This window comes from Varroa jacobsoni, unplaced genomic scaffold, assembly GCF_002532875.2.
Source record: "Varroa jacobsoni isolate VJ856 unplaced genomic scaffold, vjacob_1.0 scaffold_202, whole genome shotgun sequence".
NCBI lineage: Eukaryota > Metazoa > Arthropoda > Arachnida > Mesostigmata > Varroidae > Varroa > Varroa jacobsoni.
In genome coordinates this window covers 58,039-79,437 of record NW_019213104.1, presented here as the reverse complement: position 1 = coordinate 79,437, position 21,399 = coordinate 58,039, and the positions used below count along the sequence as shown (strand labels likewise).

At 39.6% G+C, this 21,399-nt stretch overlaps 1 protein-coding gene across 3 annotated transcripts in view; it reads right to left on the bottom strand.

The window, feature by feature from the left end:
* Positions 1 to 21,399, bottom strand: part of Ncc69 (sodium chloride cotransporter 69) — a 57,287-nt gene that overhangs the window by 33,899 nt on the left and 1,989 nt on the right. The window contains exon 1 of one of the 3 annotated variants that reach the window (XM_022855357.2): positions 20,064 to 20,853. The exons of 1 other annotated variant lie outside the window; for it this stretch is intronic. In XM_022855357.2, coding sequence (XP_022711092.1) covers positions 20,064 to 20,182 — 119 coding nt within the window. In that variant the 5' untranslated portion in view covers positions 20,183 to 20,853. Of the gene's footprint in view, positions 1 to 7,645; positions 7,817 to 20,063; positions 20,854 to 21,399 lie in introns of those variants that run through there. One more of the 3 variants, XM_022855359.2, reaches the window with a different exon arrangement.

Below are 21,399 nucleotides of genomic sequence, written 5' to 3'. Positions count from 1 at the left end.
AACCTAAACACTTAATGGGAGACCCTCAATATCTATGAGCACTGAACTCTATAAACGCCAATAGTGTAGGGTATAGAAGGCAGTCAGTGATAGGCAATAGGACATAAAATTCAGGCGGACTTAAAATATAGGAAATGAAGTTCAGCCGTACTGCACTGGTCGAATTCGTTGCGACTCGATACATTTCTATGAACATATAGAACATGTATGAACATATATGAACATTAGTTTCAATTATAAGTGTAGCTAACTTTTTCGTTTCCAAGACGAACGCAACATTAAAAGTACTGCTTCTTAACTAGTACACGATTGATCTAGGTCCAGTGTCTGGAGAAAACTTCGCTGGCTTCAACCGGACTCTTTGTCGCTTGTAGATGTTGCGCAGTCATGGAACTAGCGACCTGTATACATTACGAGTACATGCTTGCATACAGACACACTCTGTACATCGACGGTTTGTTGTTGCCTGTAGCGTAATGTAGTGATGTTACGGGACAAGACCGCAAGGCCGATGATACTAACGGTCGTACGCTGTCACAACGTCGTACGCCTATGAAGCCGAGCAAGTTCTCGCTATCGCTCGCGCGCTAACACTCAGACTGTTCAGTGGAACGCAAGCAGCCAGCGTCAGGTTGAAGAGGCACACGTGATGCTTTCCAGATAACGGCTGCGCCATAGATTATGTAATCAACACGCCTTCGCGATAGCTTAGAGGGTATTCACTAGTTTCGCTTCGTGCTGGGGAGTCGGATGAGTTATGGAGTATTTCATGGAGATACTGGGCGCGAAATTCGAAACATTTTGGGTTTAGAGGTAATTTATAATATAAAATTCATAATAGAAATGTTTCGATAGCCGACATTCGTTTTCATCTAGCAGTATTCCGTGAGTTTGCTTTTAAAGGTTCTGCTCGCATATGAAGCTTATGCGTTAAAAACTATAGCAATATCCGAAAGAAAAATGTACTCTCATAGCTAATGATTCGGGTTCAGTTTCTAGTGATAAGGATATGAGCTATTTTCTGTTTTTTTCGCCATATATATATATATATAGAGAGAGAGAGCTGGCCATTCGTTCTAGTGGAAACTGTATCATAGAGCTAATTTCCTATCGCATTAAGACATAAAGCACACAAGTTCTATTTTTTTGCAATTCGTTAGTAAACCGACGAAAATAACAAACCATCATTGTTAGACGCTATTTTATAACTTGAAATTGCGTGATTTTCAGCCAAGGATAAACTGCTCAATTGTCGTATCTGCATATATTTGCTTTTCATGTTCCAATTGAAAAAGCAAGACGGCTATTTCAAAAGAACAGAGATTCACGGCCCCGCTATAAATTGTACAGTCAGAATGGGTTTTTATATCTCGGCAACGGTATTTTATAATCCGCCGCCGTGCGTAAAACGCGAAGACAAAAATTATTCTATCTTCGATCATTTCGTCCGACAGTGCCACAGGTTTCCACAAACAGCAGACAAGGTTTACCAGATGGAAAATCATCCAGCTGCCAAATAGGCACAGTATTGTAAATCGGTAAAGAAACGACATGGAAGCGGGTCTTCTCTTCAACAACACATTCTCTTGACTGAGTTAAAAAAATCCTTCTTTAAAGATATTTTGCGGCGACTCTTCCCAAGCTCTTCATCGATCTTCTAGTTACGCGTCTTTTCTATATCCTTCAGAAGCTCTCGATGGCGAAATGGATGTTCAACGCTCTATCCCAACTAATATTGCAGGGATGCATTATACTAACAAAAACAAACAGAATGATTTGTATTTGTGTAGCGGTAGCGGAGGAGCGGTAATCATTTATTCATCTCGATCCAACTGATTACAATTCGAAAGTCTGGCAAAGCGGGTAATAGTATTCATGCAGGGTCGTCATTTCAAAGGACCGTCATTCTTTATAGTCGGCCTTGTCACCAGGCCACGATCGAGAATGACACACCCAGACACAGAATCCACATAATAACTGGAAAAAAGAGAAAAGCAAAGCTATTACTTTTGGTATCGAAGAATGACGCTGCAGATGCTTCGCCATTGGCGCCGCGTACCCGCACAGAACACAGGTGCTCACGGCGCGATTATTCGCGAAAACATGGAGCTGGTTGTTGTCGAGAGAGAGAGATGCTTTTAATCATAAAAATGTATCTGTCGCCCTCGATAGGACGGTGAACCCTTTCCGTGGACGAATGATTTTAAGGGAATTTATTTCCCACTACGCAGCACTTTTATTTGCTCGCGTAACTATAATGTCCATTCAGTTCTACATCCCATGACCACCAAACGCACTACTTTGACAGTACTCATATATAGAATACAGTCCCCTACGAAATGTCAGTGGGCTCTATCTGGATAATGCGCTTCTTTAGACGTTATTTTTTACTGCAAACGTATCGTCTCTGAAGGGTTTCACATCAGTCAGACAACAAGCGTCTCTTGGCAGCTTCAAATGGACCCCAAGATGACCATGAAAAAACGCGCTTCACGAGCGCTACGGACTCTTTTTGCCAAGATCGTTCCCTCAAATGAGAACGAGCGACTATTTCCTAAGAAGCCTGCCTTGCAGATATCGTTACACGTGATCCTAATTAAATTCGAACATTATGGCAACGTTTCGTGGGCAGAGAGGATTATTCGGTCCGCAGTTATCGCTTTGACTTCGAAGGCCAATAAGGTAAAATGGGATGTACTTATATATAGTTTCTTTATTATATTATTAGACTGACTATATAGTTGCTGCGGTTTTGAGACGGCCATTGTCCTTTACGCTGGCTAGTTGGACTTGGAAAACCATTGTTTTCGCCGAAAGGTACGGGCAGTGTATCTTTCTGTTTGTTATCAACTGAGGTGTTCGCTCGCTGTGAAGCTTCTTCATCGTATCCATCCTGTGTAAATGAGAGTTAATTATTTGTGTCGTTCTTTGTGTGCCCTAAGTAAGCCATGAAGTGCTAGTTTTCACTCTAATAAGAATGTAATAATATATTATTCATTACATACATCACAGTCGTACACAGTAGGTGCGGCGCAGCTGTATTTGTACATCGATCTACTTGAGTGGAGATCAATGTTTCCGGGGAGATTGAGCGGCTGTAATATCTTTTATTACGAACTGTGAACGAAAAAAGGACTCGTTTCGAACGAATGAAGCTACTGTCTAGGCACTTTAACAGAAAATAAACCTCAGCGTGGTTAACCCTGACAGCTTTTTAACAGCTATTCTTCCTGTATCAGATTGATCTGTAACTGGCCAATTAGGTGGATAGCAGACAACAGGACGGTAATAATATTACCGCTCTATATTCAACTATGATATGCGTACACTGAGAAACAATCGAACAATTCGACAGCGAATGACCCATAAAATGAATTAAAATAAAGTACAACGCTTATCTAAAATAGTAGAGTTTTTCGTACAAAAACTCTACCCTCATCACGTCGTTTGACATCATTAATGTATGTTATGAGTAGCCATCGGCATGCCTATTACTACTGCTAATAGTCCTAGAAGAGGATCAGCAGGCACCACTATTTCTCGATTTTTCTGTTTCTCGGCCTGTTTTTGAGCGTATGCGTGGCGTGTCGGTCTCTTCATGTTTATTAGTCCTTAGTCGTCGCAGGTCTCGGTCGCTTGGCCCTTAGCTATTAACTTGCTATCGCTGCTGCTAATCCCACCGCCAGTCAGGAGGCTGGACGTCGATGACTTAATAATAATTATATAAGCATTACTATAATTGTCGTCTAATTGTGCTCTGCATTTTGTTATGCTATGTCTGATAAGTTACTGACACCATCTATTCTGAAAATCTTATCAAATACGATGGACGATAGCAACAGCTAGCGATCGACTAGGCGGTCCATATGCACATAGACGAAGTGGTAATTATCAGCAGCATTTGGATGTTTAAAAGCAGGCTTTCTGAAGATGCTCAGAACATGTCGGAAGGTACTGGAGCCCGGAGACATATTCCACTCTACGCTTTCCCCTCTTCTGTCTTATATAGCGAAGAATATGCTTGACCGGCTTTAGTACTATTAAAATTAAGCGTATAGTATACACTATATATATACATACAGTACATTTTTATTGGGGTATATTCGGGCAAGCAAGTTAAGGTGGACGTCCACGTACACCTATCACCTATTGCTATCTAATAAACTTTTATAGAGAATTCGGTGCATTACCATTTATCACTTAAATAGCCTGAACAAACTGAGTCAGATAAGCAGGAATACTGTGAATTTATCTGAGGAATGACCTAAGTAAATTGCTTTCCACATTTGATTGACTACCAAAATGCTTCTATTCAGTTCACTCTGATTGCTCTCTATATTTCTTTGTACCCTGGTTGCCAATGGAAATGTCGTCTCCAGGTGAATAGCTCTAACAAGCTGTTTTTTCTATTGAGATCAAGAAAAAAGGAAAAAATATGAGCCATTTGCCTGGCATACAACAACTCAGAACTGTTATTCGAAGCTGAAAGGAAGTTCCTCTTTCATTATTAACACTGAAATTGTGTGTATGATGTATTGTGGACTCAAGCAGTGACCTTCTGAACTCGCCGTCCGTACACTTGAAGCCCAGTCAATTGTGCTATGAATAAGCCCGGTCTCAACGTCGTCCATATAAATGTACGTGGAGACAGCGTGAGTCTCCGTGAGTAGGATGTGTGAAAGCATGGACTTCAATCTGATGATCAAAATGATGCCGCATTTCTGGCTAAAAATGTCGTCAAGTGTATTAGTAGTGGCCGCTGTAAATGCCACGATCGGTCGAAACAGGACCGTTAGACGTAGGCACATACCCGAGCAGTCGTTGTGAAAAAAAAATAGGAAAATTGTCTTGCGGTAAAATAGATATCAACGGTACTACTTAGCATGTTATTATATGTGCAACAGGAATTAATCAGATCATATCAGAAGGATGTGATCTGATTAATACCAAAGGATATGACAAGGAACGAAAAAAAAATCCTGTGTTAATTTTTATCTGAAAATGATTCACTATTGGGCAAAGTATACATTAGACCACATTATCGCTCTTTCCAAGAATCGTAGAGTCTATGTTCCCACTTATCCTGTGATATGGTCTGGCAGCACTGAACATCATTTAGATGAGCGATACGAGTGCGCACAATTTCAACTCGGCACTGTATTTTCTTCCTCTGAGAAATGTCGTCCATGTCAGTGATTTCACCAGTATACTGATCGCATTTATTTTACTAGCCCATATGGAAGCAAACTTGGGTGTCTCGACACATTTCGAAAGCGGACATCTGCACGATCATTTACTCCATTTGTACTAAATATGAGACGCTTGCGACCAGAGATGGACTGCTAGGGACAGGATTCCTACAGAGACCGCGAAACAGTCGGTTTGTCTTAATTTCTTGTCAACGAAAACTAGTAAATGCCTCGGCCACATAAACCCCAACGCATTATTATATGACGTCATCCAGGAAGCAGAGATATGAGTTGTTTTGCAAAATGGCTAGGGATATAGGACGAATTCTAATAAGCGGCACACTCAAAGTGTGCCCGTCACCCCGATGTTGTACGGGTCGCATGTCGCAAGTGTTGAAATAACTGAGATTACACTAAGATTGTCGAGAAACTGTTTACTATCCACACAAGGAATGTCAGTCTTTGTTTGACTGTCAAAATTATTTGTTAACCACAAATATACTGGTATCACGGTTCATAGCATTCATCCATTAATATTAGAAGAAAGAAAACGCCGACCCGTTCGGCTTACCAACGCTTCGGTCTTGTATAGGTAGATGGCGACTTTGTGTCTATGTGCTAATGATTTTTTTTACTATGAATGTATTTCACTAAACCAGAGTAACGATACGAAAGCCACATCTAAAACGCTAAAAGGGGCGAATAGAATTACTAATTAAAACGATAAATGGTAAAAGCAAGAAGAGGATCAGCCGCACAGTCGACGCTTCATTTTTCATTAAAATTCCCAGATTCCGTCTTATTTCAGCTTTTTTTCCATGTTTTTTTAGGAGAACAAACGGGTAAAGCGATAATAACAACAACGAGGGCTCAATAGAAGCGCTTGAAGACAATCAGAAGGTGCACACGCACATAACGTTACGACTGCAGTATTATAAATAAACGAAAGGGAACAAATGCTGTAAGAAATGTTAAAAAATGTCGTTTATCGTAGGCGGAGGTGGGCTAGGCAGCGTTGGCCTGCTTGCTCCAGCAAAGCTGGTAATGGATAAGAAGGCAGATGTCAACGCTGACACTGCACAGTTCTCGTATTTTCCAGATGATCGTTAACTCGCCGATGATTTATGATGATGAATGCAAAAAGGGAGAGAACGGTTAGTTCGGGCTACACTGAATCTAGCCGCTAAGGAATTTGGCCCGAAAATCGAGAGTTCCAACACTTTCATTGCTGATACAAACGTTTTGCAGGATTAACCCGGATAAGATGCTCACTTCGATGCTTCACATGTAGGAAAGATATTTGCGTTAGTAATCTGGCCTCAGATAAAAGATACGTATCTGTTGTAATTCTTTTGCTATTCGAAACTGTAGGCGTCCATGACGCACCTAAAAATTGTCTAGAACTGTGTTACCCGACCTGGTTTAGCCAATGTTTCAAAAGGAAGTTGAGGCGCTCTAGTGAAAAGATTTTTGATTAATAAAATGCCCTGCCGATTCTCACACACCCATCACGGCTAAATGATCTAAGTCTTTGCTCACAATCACTTCGATCTATTTAATGTCAATCTTGAAAGTAGTCAGATTAGCTTCAGAGCTTAACACAGCCAAGTTTGTGCATCTAAATACAAAAACGGTCCAACGCATGAAATGAGCCGCTCCGAAGTCGCACTTCTTCAATACGTTTATCTCTCTGCTCTCAACGGCATTAAACACATGAAATACGAAATTCGCATAATAACAAGCGGATGATTCGGTCTGTGCTTTTAGTTAAGTGTCTAATTAGAATAAATGTCCCATAACGACCAGATCCTTGTAAACCGCGCGCACGTGTCGACATATTTGGGTCCACTGGGCCAAGTTCTTAGTGGCGCTTTCGTTTTAGCTGACTGTTTAATTGATTCAATCTGACTTGGTATCATCATTGTTTAGGCGCCGCTTAGGGCAATAAACTGGAATTAAGTGATCTTTTTATTTATGAGCCAGTATGCTGATTTTAGATAACCATTTTTTTTTTTTTTTCGTTGATCCAGATGCCCTGATTTATGGACGAAAACGCTCGTTTATACGGTATATTTTCAATACGGCGAAGGTAACATTGAAAGGCAAAGTTAGATAGCGCTTTTTTACCTAGGGTAAATAATTTGTTTGACAAAACATTGATATTTTATTATAAGCGGAATTCAGTAGAGAATCGCCTATGACTTCGTTTAAGATCCTTATATATCGATAGTTTGAATGATTTTGTCATCTAAATCATATCAGTTAAGGTATGATGAGGTTTCGTAAAGTGAAAACTGTAAATGGTTTCTCAGCAAATATGTATGTAGATGTAAATGGTATTTTATCGCAGTCCATTTTACAGAACTTCAGCATCACATAAAATATGTAACAAACAAGTAACGTTTACTTTAATGGTGTGAAAATGTCTGCACATGGAACGGTGACAGAATACGTACTGAAGTCTGTTATTCTCCTGAGCGATAGTTTTCCCGAGACAGTTATTTTACGAGGGTTGGGTACCGCTAGGAGCGGTCGAACACATCAGATAATAAGTAGATAAATGGTAGCCTGCGGGACGATGGCCTGTCGCTTCGTCGTCGATTGTAACGTCGGCCGATGATCCGAGACGCCCTATAGGATACCAAGTAAAAAAAAAATCGGTAGCTTCACTTGAGCCATCCATAGCGGTAGTAATAGTCGTCGTGCTAGTCACAACAACAGCAGCAGCGTCACGGTTCAAGCCAGGCCAAAAGGATATGACCAGATCTGACGAGTACGAAATATATAACCACGCCGTTGATCGGACGATTGTTAGCTTGCCGTCTGCTGCTGGTGGTATTGCTATTGGGCTGAATAGGCGCTCGATCAAGACTCGCGCGCAAATGGCCTGTAAACGATGGTTGCGACGAAACGCACACCGACCGCCAGCCGATGTCCGAGTTGAGCGAAGCCATCGTTAACAGCTAAAAGAGCCAAGAACAAACGCGGCCAACGCCGTCGCCGAAGCGGCAGAAATCGAACAGAAGTAGAAAAAGCTGTAGAAAATCAAGAAAAAACAGGAGATCCACAGCATTTGAAGGACTACTGCCACCTTTAAAGTTACGCGCGGCCGTACTAGCGCTGTGTAACACTCAAATGTTATGAAAGAGCTGCTACGACGTTTCTGAAGTGAACTGGAATGCTTTCACCTTTTCTCTAATAGAAGAAGACGTTGGAGCTGACAACGTTGTCGCCGGCGACCTATCTACGTTTTATATTTAGTTTTCTTTTTTTTTACCTATTACTCGTTGACGAAGAGCTGTGCCTCATTGGGGTTATTCCAACTAGCGCTCTTATTTTACATACCTTTATATGTATGTATATATATAGACAGCAAATCTTTTGCACTTTATAGGGCTTGCCTGGGGCGGGAGGACGAAGCTGATGGCTATGTAGGGTATTGCGGTGAAATAAAATATAGAACATTTTTGAAGCGTACATTTAAGAGAAGAGGGCAGAGAGACGGGGCATTTAATTTTAAGAACTAAGAACCAGGGAGAAATATTTGATACCTTTCGTTCTGTTTTGAATCCCGATCAATGAGCCTGAGCGAGAATTCAAGCACACATTAAGTTGACAGACGTGACGATAAAGCCATGAAAATAGTTATAATAAAGACGGAGCCATCTGTATCTTTTCTTATATTGAATCGAGTTAGTGAAGTCCATTGGTGAGGTACATGCAGACTTTCGTGGGTTGTATCTATGTTGCGAATGCAGATTTTGAACTGCTATGAACGTTGGAAGTTTGTAATTAGCTGTTAAATAGGACCAAGTTTTCCAGCAGAGAAACTGCTTTCAAACGTACTGCGTCCAACTAAAACATACATAGCTACACTAGATAAACACTTAGTAGATTTTTGGTCGGCTGTTAAAAATAGTTTTGAAAACTAACAGCTAAAACAGGATTTTTTAAATAAATTAATTCATTTAAACCACTCGATTAACTTCGGACACCTCTATCTGACGTCATGCGCTAATTAAGTACCGCAATCAAAACACCTCGAGTCCCTCGTATACGTCTTATTTCTGTGTGTATGTGAGAATCACTATTGTCTCGTATCAGCCATTCATGTAGTGGCAACTTTATATATATATATATATATATATATATATATATAGCAGCTTAACAACAAAGCTGATCTTAGTACTCGCACCGAATAGCGCAGAGTTGTTGCGCTTAATTACAAATTTTAACCATGTGACAGTTAGCATTAAGCTGAATTAGTATTTGAAGAAATTTACAAAAAACAATATATATATATATATATATACATTTTTTGTCAATAGCGTTTATAGAATGCTACATAAGCGGAGCTTTTTAAGGTAATTGATTCCGGTGAGTAATGGGATTTTGGTAATGTCCATTGGTAATATTTGCAATAAGTCGTTCATGTTCCACAAGATAGCATGAAAAATACTTCAACATAACCGAAAATACGTTGACACCCTTTACCCAATAATACTGAACTCTGACAATGCACGGGTTTTTTATGCGTGCAAGGTCTTCCAGAAACTGAGGCGTACATATTTTTTGTGTGTACTTGAATGCTGTAATCAATGTTCTCTCTATTCTATTTTCTAGGGTCAACATAGAGTCAGCTTTTTATTGAGTTCGAATTACGAAGCTGAGCTGCTGTTGATTTTTCTGATCGATTCAGATCCGGTTGACGCAAAAGGATTACGATGATGTCAGACGATTATTGTCTCGTATTTGATCAATATATGAAATGCTGATATAAGTATGTGTATGTCAATGATTTAGAATAGGTATATTTGTTTGTGTTTAACGTTATGGATTTAGCATATTTACGCTTGTCCTCTAATAATATGATATACTGAAACCATTGAAATGAGAGGCAAAATAGGGGGCAATGAAAATAAAGTATTGTACAATAAATTTAAAAAAATGTGGTTTATAATAATAACTATTATTATTATTATTACAGTTAAAGAAAAAAAAACGATTTAAGTGCCAACCTCGACGTTAATCCATTTCGTCAGTCATTTGTTTATAGTTTCGGTACACATAATACTACGATATAATACGGAATGATATGTTAAAAGCTTCTGTATGGCTTGTACTCTTGCGAACACACAATTGCTCGTTTACACAAATTCGTTCCTTAAGACCACTGTAGATTAGCCTAATCCTTAACCCAGTCCTTAGGAATAGATTATTTCAATGGTATATTTAAATGTTTTTTTTTAAATTTAATTTAAATGGTCGTCTTTAGTAACGGAATGCCGTATCATTAGCTGGGTTGTTGCAGGGAGGTACCTGCAGACGGCCAGATGCCCTTTCGTACTACGTACAGCTTAATCGATACACAAACCAAGTAGGAACTCGTCAGGCAATTTGTCAAGATAATGCTGTGTATCGTTATCTTAGAGAACTCATAACAATTCGGGCACTGGCTAAAATAATAGATGAAATAACCTAATTCACCATAAGCAGTGTGAAAGGTCCCGAAAAATAGTAACGCGTCTGTTATGCTCTCGCTATAACTTAAACTAGAAAATAAACATTTTTGAAAGAGCAAACACCTTCAAAAGTGTAAACAATTTTTTGTCGTTGCCTTAAGAAGCACCCCGTATGAGGAGTTACTTCCGCTCATGACCTCCGTCGGTAATAAAGCAGGACTTGAACGAAAACCTTTTACTGACTAAAGTGTGGCCAAAAAGTTACATGTTGAGCTAGCTCGAATATCGTGAAGGTAAAGGAAGGGCCCAAGTATCCACAGGCTACTACTGTCTAACCACATGTAGACTGACTAGCCACTCTAAATGACATGTAACACGCGAAAAATACTATTCGTATATAGCTTCATAGAGTTTGTCGGTATTTTGAAAACAAGGCATCTTGTCAATTGACAATGGCATCCTGCTAAAGGGTCAACGATGAAATTACATTACATCTGCGAGCATTTCAAAGATGTATCACTTAGTCAACTGCTTTGAAGCAGAAAATTTCTATTGTTGTTAAGTGATACTCATCGACGAAACCTACAGCGACCTATGGCAGCAGCAATGTAATACAGATGAATTTTAACTCGGCAATTATTTTACAAGAAACAACATTCATTGTCGCAGCTCACACTCGCGTCACTTTGTAGCCAAATAAAAATATTATCAATAAAACGCGACGTCTGCCCTGCTTCAAATCACACTGCGGTTTCTAAACAACAAAGTGCTCCTTTATGGAAGCTTCACGTCGACTTTACGTGTTCCGCTTTAATAAATCTGACCTCACAGATGTTCTAACAGTAAGCGTGGGCATGCTTAAAGCAACTGACATGAAATGCCATTTGCCTGCAACTGCGTGGACAAACAGCCCCAAATAAAAAAACAAGCCACTTAATGCGCAGTTCCAACAATCGCTGCCTGCTGGGTCTGGTCATGTTGACAAAAATTTTAAGCTCAGAATAGCTACAGTACAGATTAAAGTATTTACAGGAAAGACAATAACATCACTGTAGATCAGAGGATAATGTGGATGCGCTAGATTAGGAGAACAAATGAATATCAACAATGCTTAATGTATAATGGTTACGATAGACATTTAGTTCATCGCATGTCTTTGACGCATGCATAGTATAGCAACTTATGATGGGCTAGTTACATATCTGTACATACAAGATGGAGCTGAAGTGGACCTGAAAAGGAAAGTGAGCGAAATATTGTACTTTTCTATGGGAAGACTATTTGTGAAGTACTAGTCGTTCCGACAGTTGAACGTAATAGAGTTACATACATTATCCGAGCGATACCAAAATTCAGACTTCGTTTACCGCGTTGGAAATCGTGAAAACTTCTATTCGTACATGAGAAAGGGCGAAGATTATTTAAAGAAAAAATTGTCGTCGACAACAACGACATCTATGGTCGTTCTTAGTCGTCTCGGTGGATGGGTCACGGCCTCCTGGTAGAAACGATGACCGGCATAACTTAGAAAAATTTTCTACTACGACTCTGACAGGCGTATCTGCGCTAATAGCAAGCACAAGCATCAGTAGCAGCGATGCGAAAGCCGAATCGGTGGTGGCAGAAAAAGAATTGAACCTGTTCTGTTCGTTGTCAGTGTATCTGCCTGTTTCGTTGGGCGCAGGCGATATTCGCACGTCTAATATTTATCGTTTTCGTATCAAATCGTTGACCTCGTTAGTGATACGTTTTTCGTCTGTCTCAACCACGTTTGGTAGTATGTTGCAGGCGCTGTGTGCCGGTCTCGGCTGTAGTAGCATCGGCGTCGACGGCCTGCTTACCACGTCCTGCCACCCGACAGAAGCCTTTGTCGTCGCCGTCAGCATCTTGGTCGACGATAGTATAAGGAGAACGAAAATTGCGTTATCTAGGCATCGGCGCTAGCAGCAGACGAAACGACGACAACAACGAAAGTAATGAAAATAAATTATCGTGCCACAGACAGGCCAAATCTCACCATTTTCGAAACAATGAAACAGTCTCAATCAGGGTGGGTCGCCCATTGCATACGAATCAATTCGGGCTAACAAAGTGTGATTGAACCCAGTTTAGTGAGAGGCATATTCTGTATTTGAGCTGGAAACAAGGTGTATACATGGTTTGTTTCGCATAATAATAACAATAATAATAGCAACTATTGTTATTCCTATCAAGAGGGAATTCTAGTTGGTTTTTGTATAGCCACAAGATGTAAGGTTTTCATGATGTTATAATTATAACATCTAGGTAATTACTCGTCTGAAATCTGAAGACTATATATACAATGCATCTTTCACTCAGCGCAAAACGATGTCAATCTTAGTACTTACATCGAACACTCAGGTTCCGTTGCTAATTTGGACGAGATGCTTTTGTCATTAAATCATTACTTAATCGATACATAGCGATCGAATTAAAGATTAACTTTTTTTGCTATCTTTTAAAAATAATAAACAAAGAAGTAGTTATTCAACGTTGAAAATATTTAGCTATGTTGATATTTCGAACGCACACGTCAGTACAGTGAAGTTGTGGCAGCGTTTTGACTTTTTATTTGGGGTTGGTCATGATAACTATATTTTTTCTAACTTTTTTTAAATAGCTATTTGTCACAGAAGCCTGGGCGACTTAAGGAACATCAGACTTATCTCAAAGCGAGTGATACTGTCGCGGGTGAAACATGGTTACTTTCGAGTTTATTCGATTGCGTCATTCATCGGGAGTCACAACTTTTTACTTTTTTAACTTTACCGGCAATTGGCTTATAACTTAGTTTATTAGGTCATTTAAACTTTTATCTATTCCACTACTATGCCACACATCCTAAATTGAATTATTTCCAGGTCTAAGCCGCACCATAGGCCAACAACATCGCGTTCCGTGGGTCTATGTAAATTAATAAAATAATTAATGCACCCCACAATGATTTTTCAATTCAATCTTGATGAAAACTTTCTTTTAGTAATACTTCACGCCTCCCTGCGATAGCAGTCAGTGTGGTAACGAAGCATTAAATCATCAGGGAACGACAGATTTAGGTCTCTATTATATAGACTTTGCATAAAGAGCAACAACCTCGCGAATCGCTTCTGTCACTTGACAAACAAAAAGATCATGTTATAATTACACATAGGAAATATTCACTATTGTCGCAACTTCACTTTCTTTTACTAAGCAGACTGCTCTTCCCTACTTACGATATCACTGAATTCAAACAAAGAGCCAAACCGGTACACAGAAGATTATGCGCGAATCTTATGTATTTATCAATAACTAAACGATTTCGACATAAAGATTCATCTTATTTCCGACTATGAAGAAGAACGACCTTTCTCCATTCAGTTCTATTTTTCTGTGTATGGGGAATTCCACAGGAAATAATTTTCTAAAGGTAAACACAATTTATTAATCAGCTGAAGCTTGTTTATTCATTTTTTGCGATTTTACGCAATGTAATTACCGGTCCCTTATTATCTGTTTTGACTCGTTTATATACTAGTATATGTAAAAAATCGATTAGCTAATGTTTACTAGATGCTCACCGCATACAATGGAACGATACAAACGCTCGTATAGCTTTTACAAGCGACTCACCTCTAACAGTACAGGTAAATTTTTTAAGCTGTTTTTCGACAACCTCCACGTCCGTTAGGGCTCAATGTATCATGGCTATTACTACAACATGGCCCCGTTCACTGATCATTTGAAGCTTTTCATATTCTCGCGGTATTAGTCATGTATACAGATATTAATTGTATCTAATTCGTGAAATACAGGCGTACTTTTCTCATTCGGTCGGTGTGTTTGGCGGAAGATGTCTGCCCCGCGTCGTGCCTGTTTATCTCGCAGAGACATATTGTGTCTCGCAGGAAAGACGCTAGCGTTTGTAATGCGGAGGTTTTGTATATGCGATTATTCGATTTAGTAGTGGTAGTGGATAGTGTTTACACTGTCGCAGTAGGCATCGACGTTCCCTAACCTAAGGTTATACGACAGGCCTCGACTGTGGTACTGTCAATGCTACATGTGAATCAAATAGGGTAAGTTGTCAAATTGGCACCAGTAATATGCTTACAACACTGCAAAAATAAACGCGATTGATTACTCTAGAAGTGATAACTACAACCTAATGTATTTGTTATGCGTGGCTTTCACATATTGGTCAGTACGTAAAACACATGTCTCTCGCTATAGCCGGCCGTATTTTGAATTGTAATCTTTTCTACGTAAGTCTTTACAGTTTGAAACAGGTCTCTGGGATAGTTGAGGGGTCTTCATTTATGCACGTCTGATAAAGTAGCAGGAAACGCATAAATGATTGTAATAAAAGGCGGACCCAACTGTGCAACGTATCCATAGTAGAGGTCCCCAAGTAACATTTTAGACATATATAAGAAAATATTCTGACCGAATGGCTGTTCTACTAACCCAAAACTATTTTCAAGCTGTGCAATGGTTGTGGGCCTCTCTATAGTGATATATATACATATATATACTTTTGTTGCGACTCTGTTCAAAACCGCACTTAGTTCGATCCTATTAAGCATAAGAGTGCGTTGTTACGTGCGTAATTACGTTCAAATAAAGCGTCAAGTAGGTCTTTACTTTTTTTCTACTCCATATTAAAAATTACAGTTTTATTTTAATGTGTCAAAAACAATATATTTTCCTGAAAAAAATCATAAGGTGAATGTCTTATCAGAAGATGCGGTAGATCGGAAGTTCAGTAATTACAAAAATCAGATAAAGGTAACATACAAGACGCATCTTGACGCTGCTAGTTGTTTCTAGCAGTTGAACTGACAATTAAGACATACACACTTATGCTGCATCAGCTTTTTTTAGCCTGTTTGCTGATTACTCGAGATCAAAGGCTACACGTGTTGTAGAGCGATCCGGATGCTCTCTGTACGGATCTACGAGCTGTACACGTAACTCAGAGTTAGCAGTACGTGAAACAAAATAAGCGATTTAATCTATATATATATATATGACAAACACAAATATGAAGTAAGTATTGGAAATATCAAAAACATTAAACATTATACTAGTAGATTAGACTTTTCTGCTGCACAATTTCTGCTTATTTTTTTCTCGTTTTTATTTCATGTACGTACGCTGTACATCTCTAGTCAATTTTGTCAGGGCAAGAAAAATAGATGTCTTGGGCTGGTTACTTTTAAATGGAAAGGGTCCCGATGCGTAAAATTAGGTTTCCGCAACACAATATAAATTATAAAATTATAAATTAAAAATAAAAACGTTATGTGTTTGCCATCTCTGCTTTGAACAGCTTTAACGATTAGGATGAACATAATGGTCTGCTCGCTTATCTGAGGTCAGTGTTGTGAGGATTTGTCTTATTAGTGTCGTATGTGGCACGCTCACCCTTTTCGCCATAAAGGGACGTTGTGGTGCGCATTATTACCTCACCGTAATCGTCTTGTAACATATGTTAAAACTTGAAAATCCTCCCTATAAAAGTTTTTCTAACTCACTCAGTGTAAGCCACTCAATGGAAAAGTTTCTTGGCATCTTTCGAGCCTTTATGAACTAATGTTTTTATTTAAATACGAGTGCTCCATCCTCAAAGATTTTATAGTTGCAAAGTTGTTATTTAATTAATCAGGGACTTAATTAACGTTAAGTGTCAACACATCGATCACAATGTTAGTTGCCGCTTTTAACACGCATCTTGTGAAGTCAATTTTTAAACATCCGACATCCTGATCTCTGCGAAATCTACAAGTCACGTGTTTTTTCAGTCCCATACAAGTAACAGCTCTGAGGCATGAATTTCATTTCTGCAAGAATAGAATATAGCCATTTTTTTTTCTAAATGTGTCAAAGAATCTAGTCAACCACACCAGTTGTTTAACTTTCTTTTCGAAAAATCGTCTACATCTCTAAATTTACACTCATCCTACAACCATTCACCTACAGAATACTATATATTGGTATGAGCGTTCAATTAGACTAACTAAGTGTCCTGTTTCACTATTGGTACTCAGCGTTGTACGTGGGCGAGTGCCTACATGAAGTTTGTCGAGACAAAGATAGGATGGACCATGAAATCCAGCTGCATCGTCAATATGTCCGTGACAAAATGGGTAGAGCAAAGGTCCGCTGCCAGAAGTCGTCGGTCGCCAGTTACTCAAGATGGCTTCCATCGCTGTAAGCAGCAAAACGTCGTCACCATAGCAGAGCCGTCGCAGCAACTGCGTCAGCCATCTGTTCTCAATAGTGGCGTCCGTAATCTTCGACGACTTTCGATGACTTTGTTTTCAGTTTTCGCCTCTAACGTCGGTGTAATCAGCAGTACTAGCGACACCCAACAGAAGTGTCAACGGCGACCAGTCTAAACACCATTTTATGCCATATTTTTTGCTACTGAATGTTCCTACTTTGAGCCATTGAACCCAGCATTGAGGTGAAGATTGGTTGATGTACATAAGTGAGCAAGAGAGCTCCATGAGTCCATCTTGAAGGTTATACGGAAGCGTATAGCAAAAATATCGAAGGAAAATAGCAGAAACGGATCGTCTTCATTTGCAAGGATGGAATAAATAAAAAATATGTAGAAGATGAGACAAGTAAGCAAGAAGAAGCTATTAAACGATTAAAGCTGATAAACTAAAACTAAATTATAGTCGTGACAATATTATCGAATGCATAAATTAAAGGGCACTATAAAAATCCCCTAAAAGGGTCATATCACGAACTAAATACCTTTTAGCACTAGGTTTCCGACAAGTTAATTAACGTATGGGACATAATAATTAATCGATCCAAAACAGAGTAAATGTGTTCTGTAAGTACCATATTTTCCGAACATATCCAGATCGCTGTGACTAAAGCTTGCGCAACGGCGTATACTACCAGTTAGACGCTGGATAATATATACATACGTATACATATGATAAAAGGTGGGTACGTAACTACAACCCTCCTAAACATATGTTTTTTCACTGATATACAATTTCGTCTAGATTTTCGTACGTACAAGAATGGTCATTTAACCCCCTCTGGCAGAGGATCATTACGATCAACGTCTGTTCGAGCTAACTGACGGTAATGGCAGATAGGCGGAAAATGGTGATTTACTGCGAAAGTTATTAGCTTTGTGGATATCCGTTGCGTTTGTATACTTGATGTTTGCAACATACGTTCTCCACTAGTAATTATCGAGCATAATGCCGATATCTTGTACCACAAGACCTCTTACTGCCTATTCGATCTCTCGAATCATGTCAACATTTCCGAAAAAAACAACAAGTTACCGCATCAGACGCACTTCGTTTAGCTACGCTAAGCTAAAAAAACGCAAATACTTTTCCCATTATAACAAAATTCGGAAAGCACATATTTCAAACACAAACATGTGCAACGTTTGGGATACTCTGAAAGTAGATAATAGCATTTACATAAACATCTCATGTAGGTAAAAACTGCCTCATATTACTGGTAGCTCCTAATGCTATTTTGCTTTGAAAAAGTAAGCCACCTAGGCTGGATAAACAATTTGTCTGCCTAAAACACTAAAATGGTAAGCAAACAAAGCTAATTTTGTTTAATTGTACAGGGCATTTCGAAAATGATGTTTCCGTTGAATCTGATCATTTGTGATTTGCTATGATATCTTGCTTGAGACGCATACTGAAAATGTATCCCTATATAGTAAGAGCGATGATTATCGTTGATTCGGATGTTAGTAAAGTAAAAACATGCCGCTAGGAGACAACATATGGCTAATATATACTCTAGTCCTCTAGAAACTTCCGATCGACTTCCGATAAGTCATAAAAAATGAACTCTCAACACTCAGTGGTCGAGTTTTTGGTCCATCAAAAGCCACAGCGCTGCGGGAATTCATTGAAGGTTTGTGAAGACATTAGGTAAGGAGGCCTGATGCTTTAATAACGGAGACCGGAATGCTAAAGACCAGCGAGGTCATGATTGAATGTCGAGACTCGAGGTACGAAATGCTTTGCCGCGATCGACGAAGCTTTTCATGAAAGCAGAATTTCGGGTCTAAGAGCTCTGTCGGCCAAAGCAGACATTTTGCAAGTAACATGCTACACATTTATAACCCAAACACTAAAGAAGCAGAAAGTCAGTATATAAACAAGTAAAAAAAAGAGTATTTGCATGAAAGTTGCACGATTTATAGAATCTTAATTGGCAAAAAAAGCCCGCTTGGAGCCCACAGTTGCACAGACCAAGCATGGTTTAATCTTTATGGCCAGCTGGAGAGACACTAGGCAAGAGAATGGCGGCGCCCTAGCATTAAACCGTCTTCGGTGGCAATGTCGAGTAGGTTTGGGCGTAAGGTGATGACGTAGCTTTCACCATGATGATATAATCACCAAAAATGGAGCAATCAATGCCGCTATTTCAAGTTCCTCAGAAGACACATGGATCATTGCCACGACGACCGAAAGCACGCAGTCTCTTCACCCGATGACAGCGCCAGGCCTCATCGCCAAATGCCTCAGTTGCTTCCTAGGTTGAGCAAATAAATATCCAAGATTGGTCTTAGTCTGCTCATTTTCCGGATCTAACTCCGTATTGCCACTGAATTTTCCATGCCCCAAAAAGGGTAACCAGTGGGCAGGCACATCCCAGCATCGATTTCTATCTAAAAATCATACAAAGAAAAATTACATGTGGGAACCCCCTAACACAGATTAAAAAGTCATCATTCTAGCCCAACTAGTTCAAAAGCTATTCAATTTCGGAGTCCATCGGATTCACTTGTAGCAGCCTGATATATTTAATCAGCATTATTGAGTTGGAGTTGCTTCTACGACATAGGCCCATCACTTAAACATCCATATCTGAAGGGAAATCTATATCACCTTGGCAATCATTACTTGAGTTAACAAATGTAATCTTGTAAATAATGTTTACTTCGCAACCCCCTTAAGCATCTGTTACATATAAGTATTTCAGCATAATAACTTCATACGATTTCTCCGCATTAAAATATCTCGGTCGTATCAGACTTGATTGCTTAGGGTTAATACCATACGATACTGGAAAGGCAGTGCCGTTACAATTGTATGATTGACGTTGAGTTGTACGAAAAAATCACAATTAAAATATTATGTCTCAAATAATCTAGTGTTCTTAAGCCACATTGGATTCTCCAAACAATCCAGACGTAAAGATGTATGTAATGCGAGTATGAGGATGTCGGATTGGACATTACCTATTAACAAGTCGCCGTTTAGAATAGTCAGTTGCACACGGTTCCTTGTACAACTTTATACTTCACCACAAAGAAGATGCGTACTCAACATCACGTACACAAGATGCGTACATCATAGCAAGGCAGTTCTGTGTAAAGCATGCGTCACATGCCATGGCATACCTTGCGATTACGGAGGTAAATGTCCTCGTGGTCTCGGCGAAAAATCCTCTTGTCCATACTCGAAGGCTTTCTACGGCGATGCCTTCACCAAGGTCAAGGATTTTTAAAATGCCATTCATATTGTTTTACTTGCCACAGTTGCCAGAAGTCAACTATTACGTCACGAAAATAATGTCACAATAAATCCAAATTCGCAATTCCGTTAGCCAAACGGCCGTCAAAAAAATACCAAACTAGACAAACGACCCCGGCTTCGAGTAGATGCTGGCAGCTCTCGATTTATTACCACTCACAAAGACACACTTTTTACATTAAGCAGTGACAGCCACCTACTATTTACGGAGAGCATCGTAAACAGAGTTTTCGACATATTGATTTAGCGTTTTTTTCAGTGGGATGAGGTCAAAGGCTCTTTTTGACGCTTGGCTTTGCAAACCTTTAGAGCACGTAATGTTGTTTACTCTAATTCCGCTAAATGATGGTAGTGCAGCTGCACGGGTCACTGAACGCATGGACGTTGACTGGAATCTGTCGCCGCTAATTTGACACTTTCGGTAAAACCAGGATTGGAAGGAGTTTACATTTGATATCGTCAACATTGCTTGAAGTCGAACCCAGAGCCAATAGAATAGGTGGCCATGTTCGTCGGTATAGCACGTCTACAGGGCACTGCGTTGCGTGACGCATGGCATCCTCACCTGATAACGACCGAAATTCGACCTGTCCTCGTAAATGAGGGAAGCCATTAGCAGCAATGTGCTTGCGCCATGATCCACTTGTCAGACTGTCTCAGTCAGGAAGGAAGAGCGAGTCCGTTGCAACATGCAACAACCAGGCCCAATAAAAAATGCACATCGAAGTATGTCGTGTGCCAAGTGAACGCAGAGTTACAGTGAACGGCTAAGCTACCTAACTTTGACAATCTAATTATATAAAGCTGCAAAAAAGTACGCTCCTATCACACCGAAACAACATTAGTAACGTGAAATGGCAAATAAAAATATTATTAATACTCATCAAAAGCCTCTATTGTACCGTTTCATTAAGATCTGGATCGTCGACCTGAATAAGCGTATTCTCATAAGTCAACGTTTCTGCTTTTTAAGCAAAGAAAATGTTTTGCTAACAGCCTTGGCGTCGACACAGTCGTCTAAATCAACCTAGAATTTACCGTCTCTTCCTTGGATACATTGGCTGGTCAAACGGTATCTTCTGAAGTGTTGTTGGTACATTCATATGATAGCGATACAGATATTTAAAAGACTCAGAGTTCGCCATTCCTCCAAGTCCAGCCAATGGCGGGTAGGTACTGCACAGTTTGTGAGAATGGAAAATA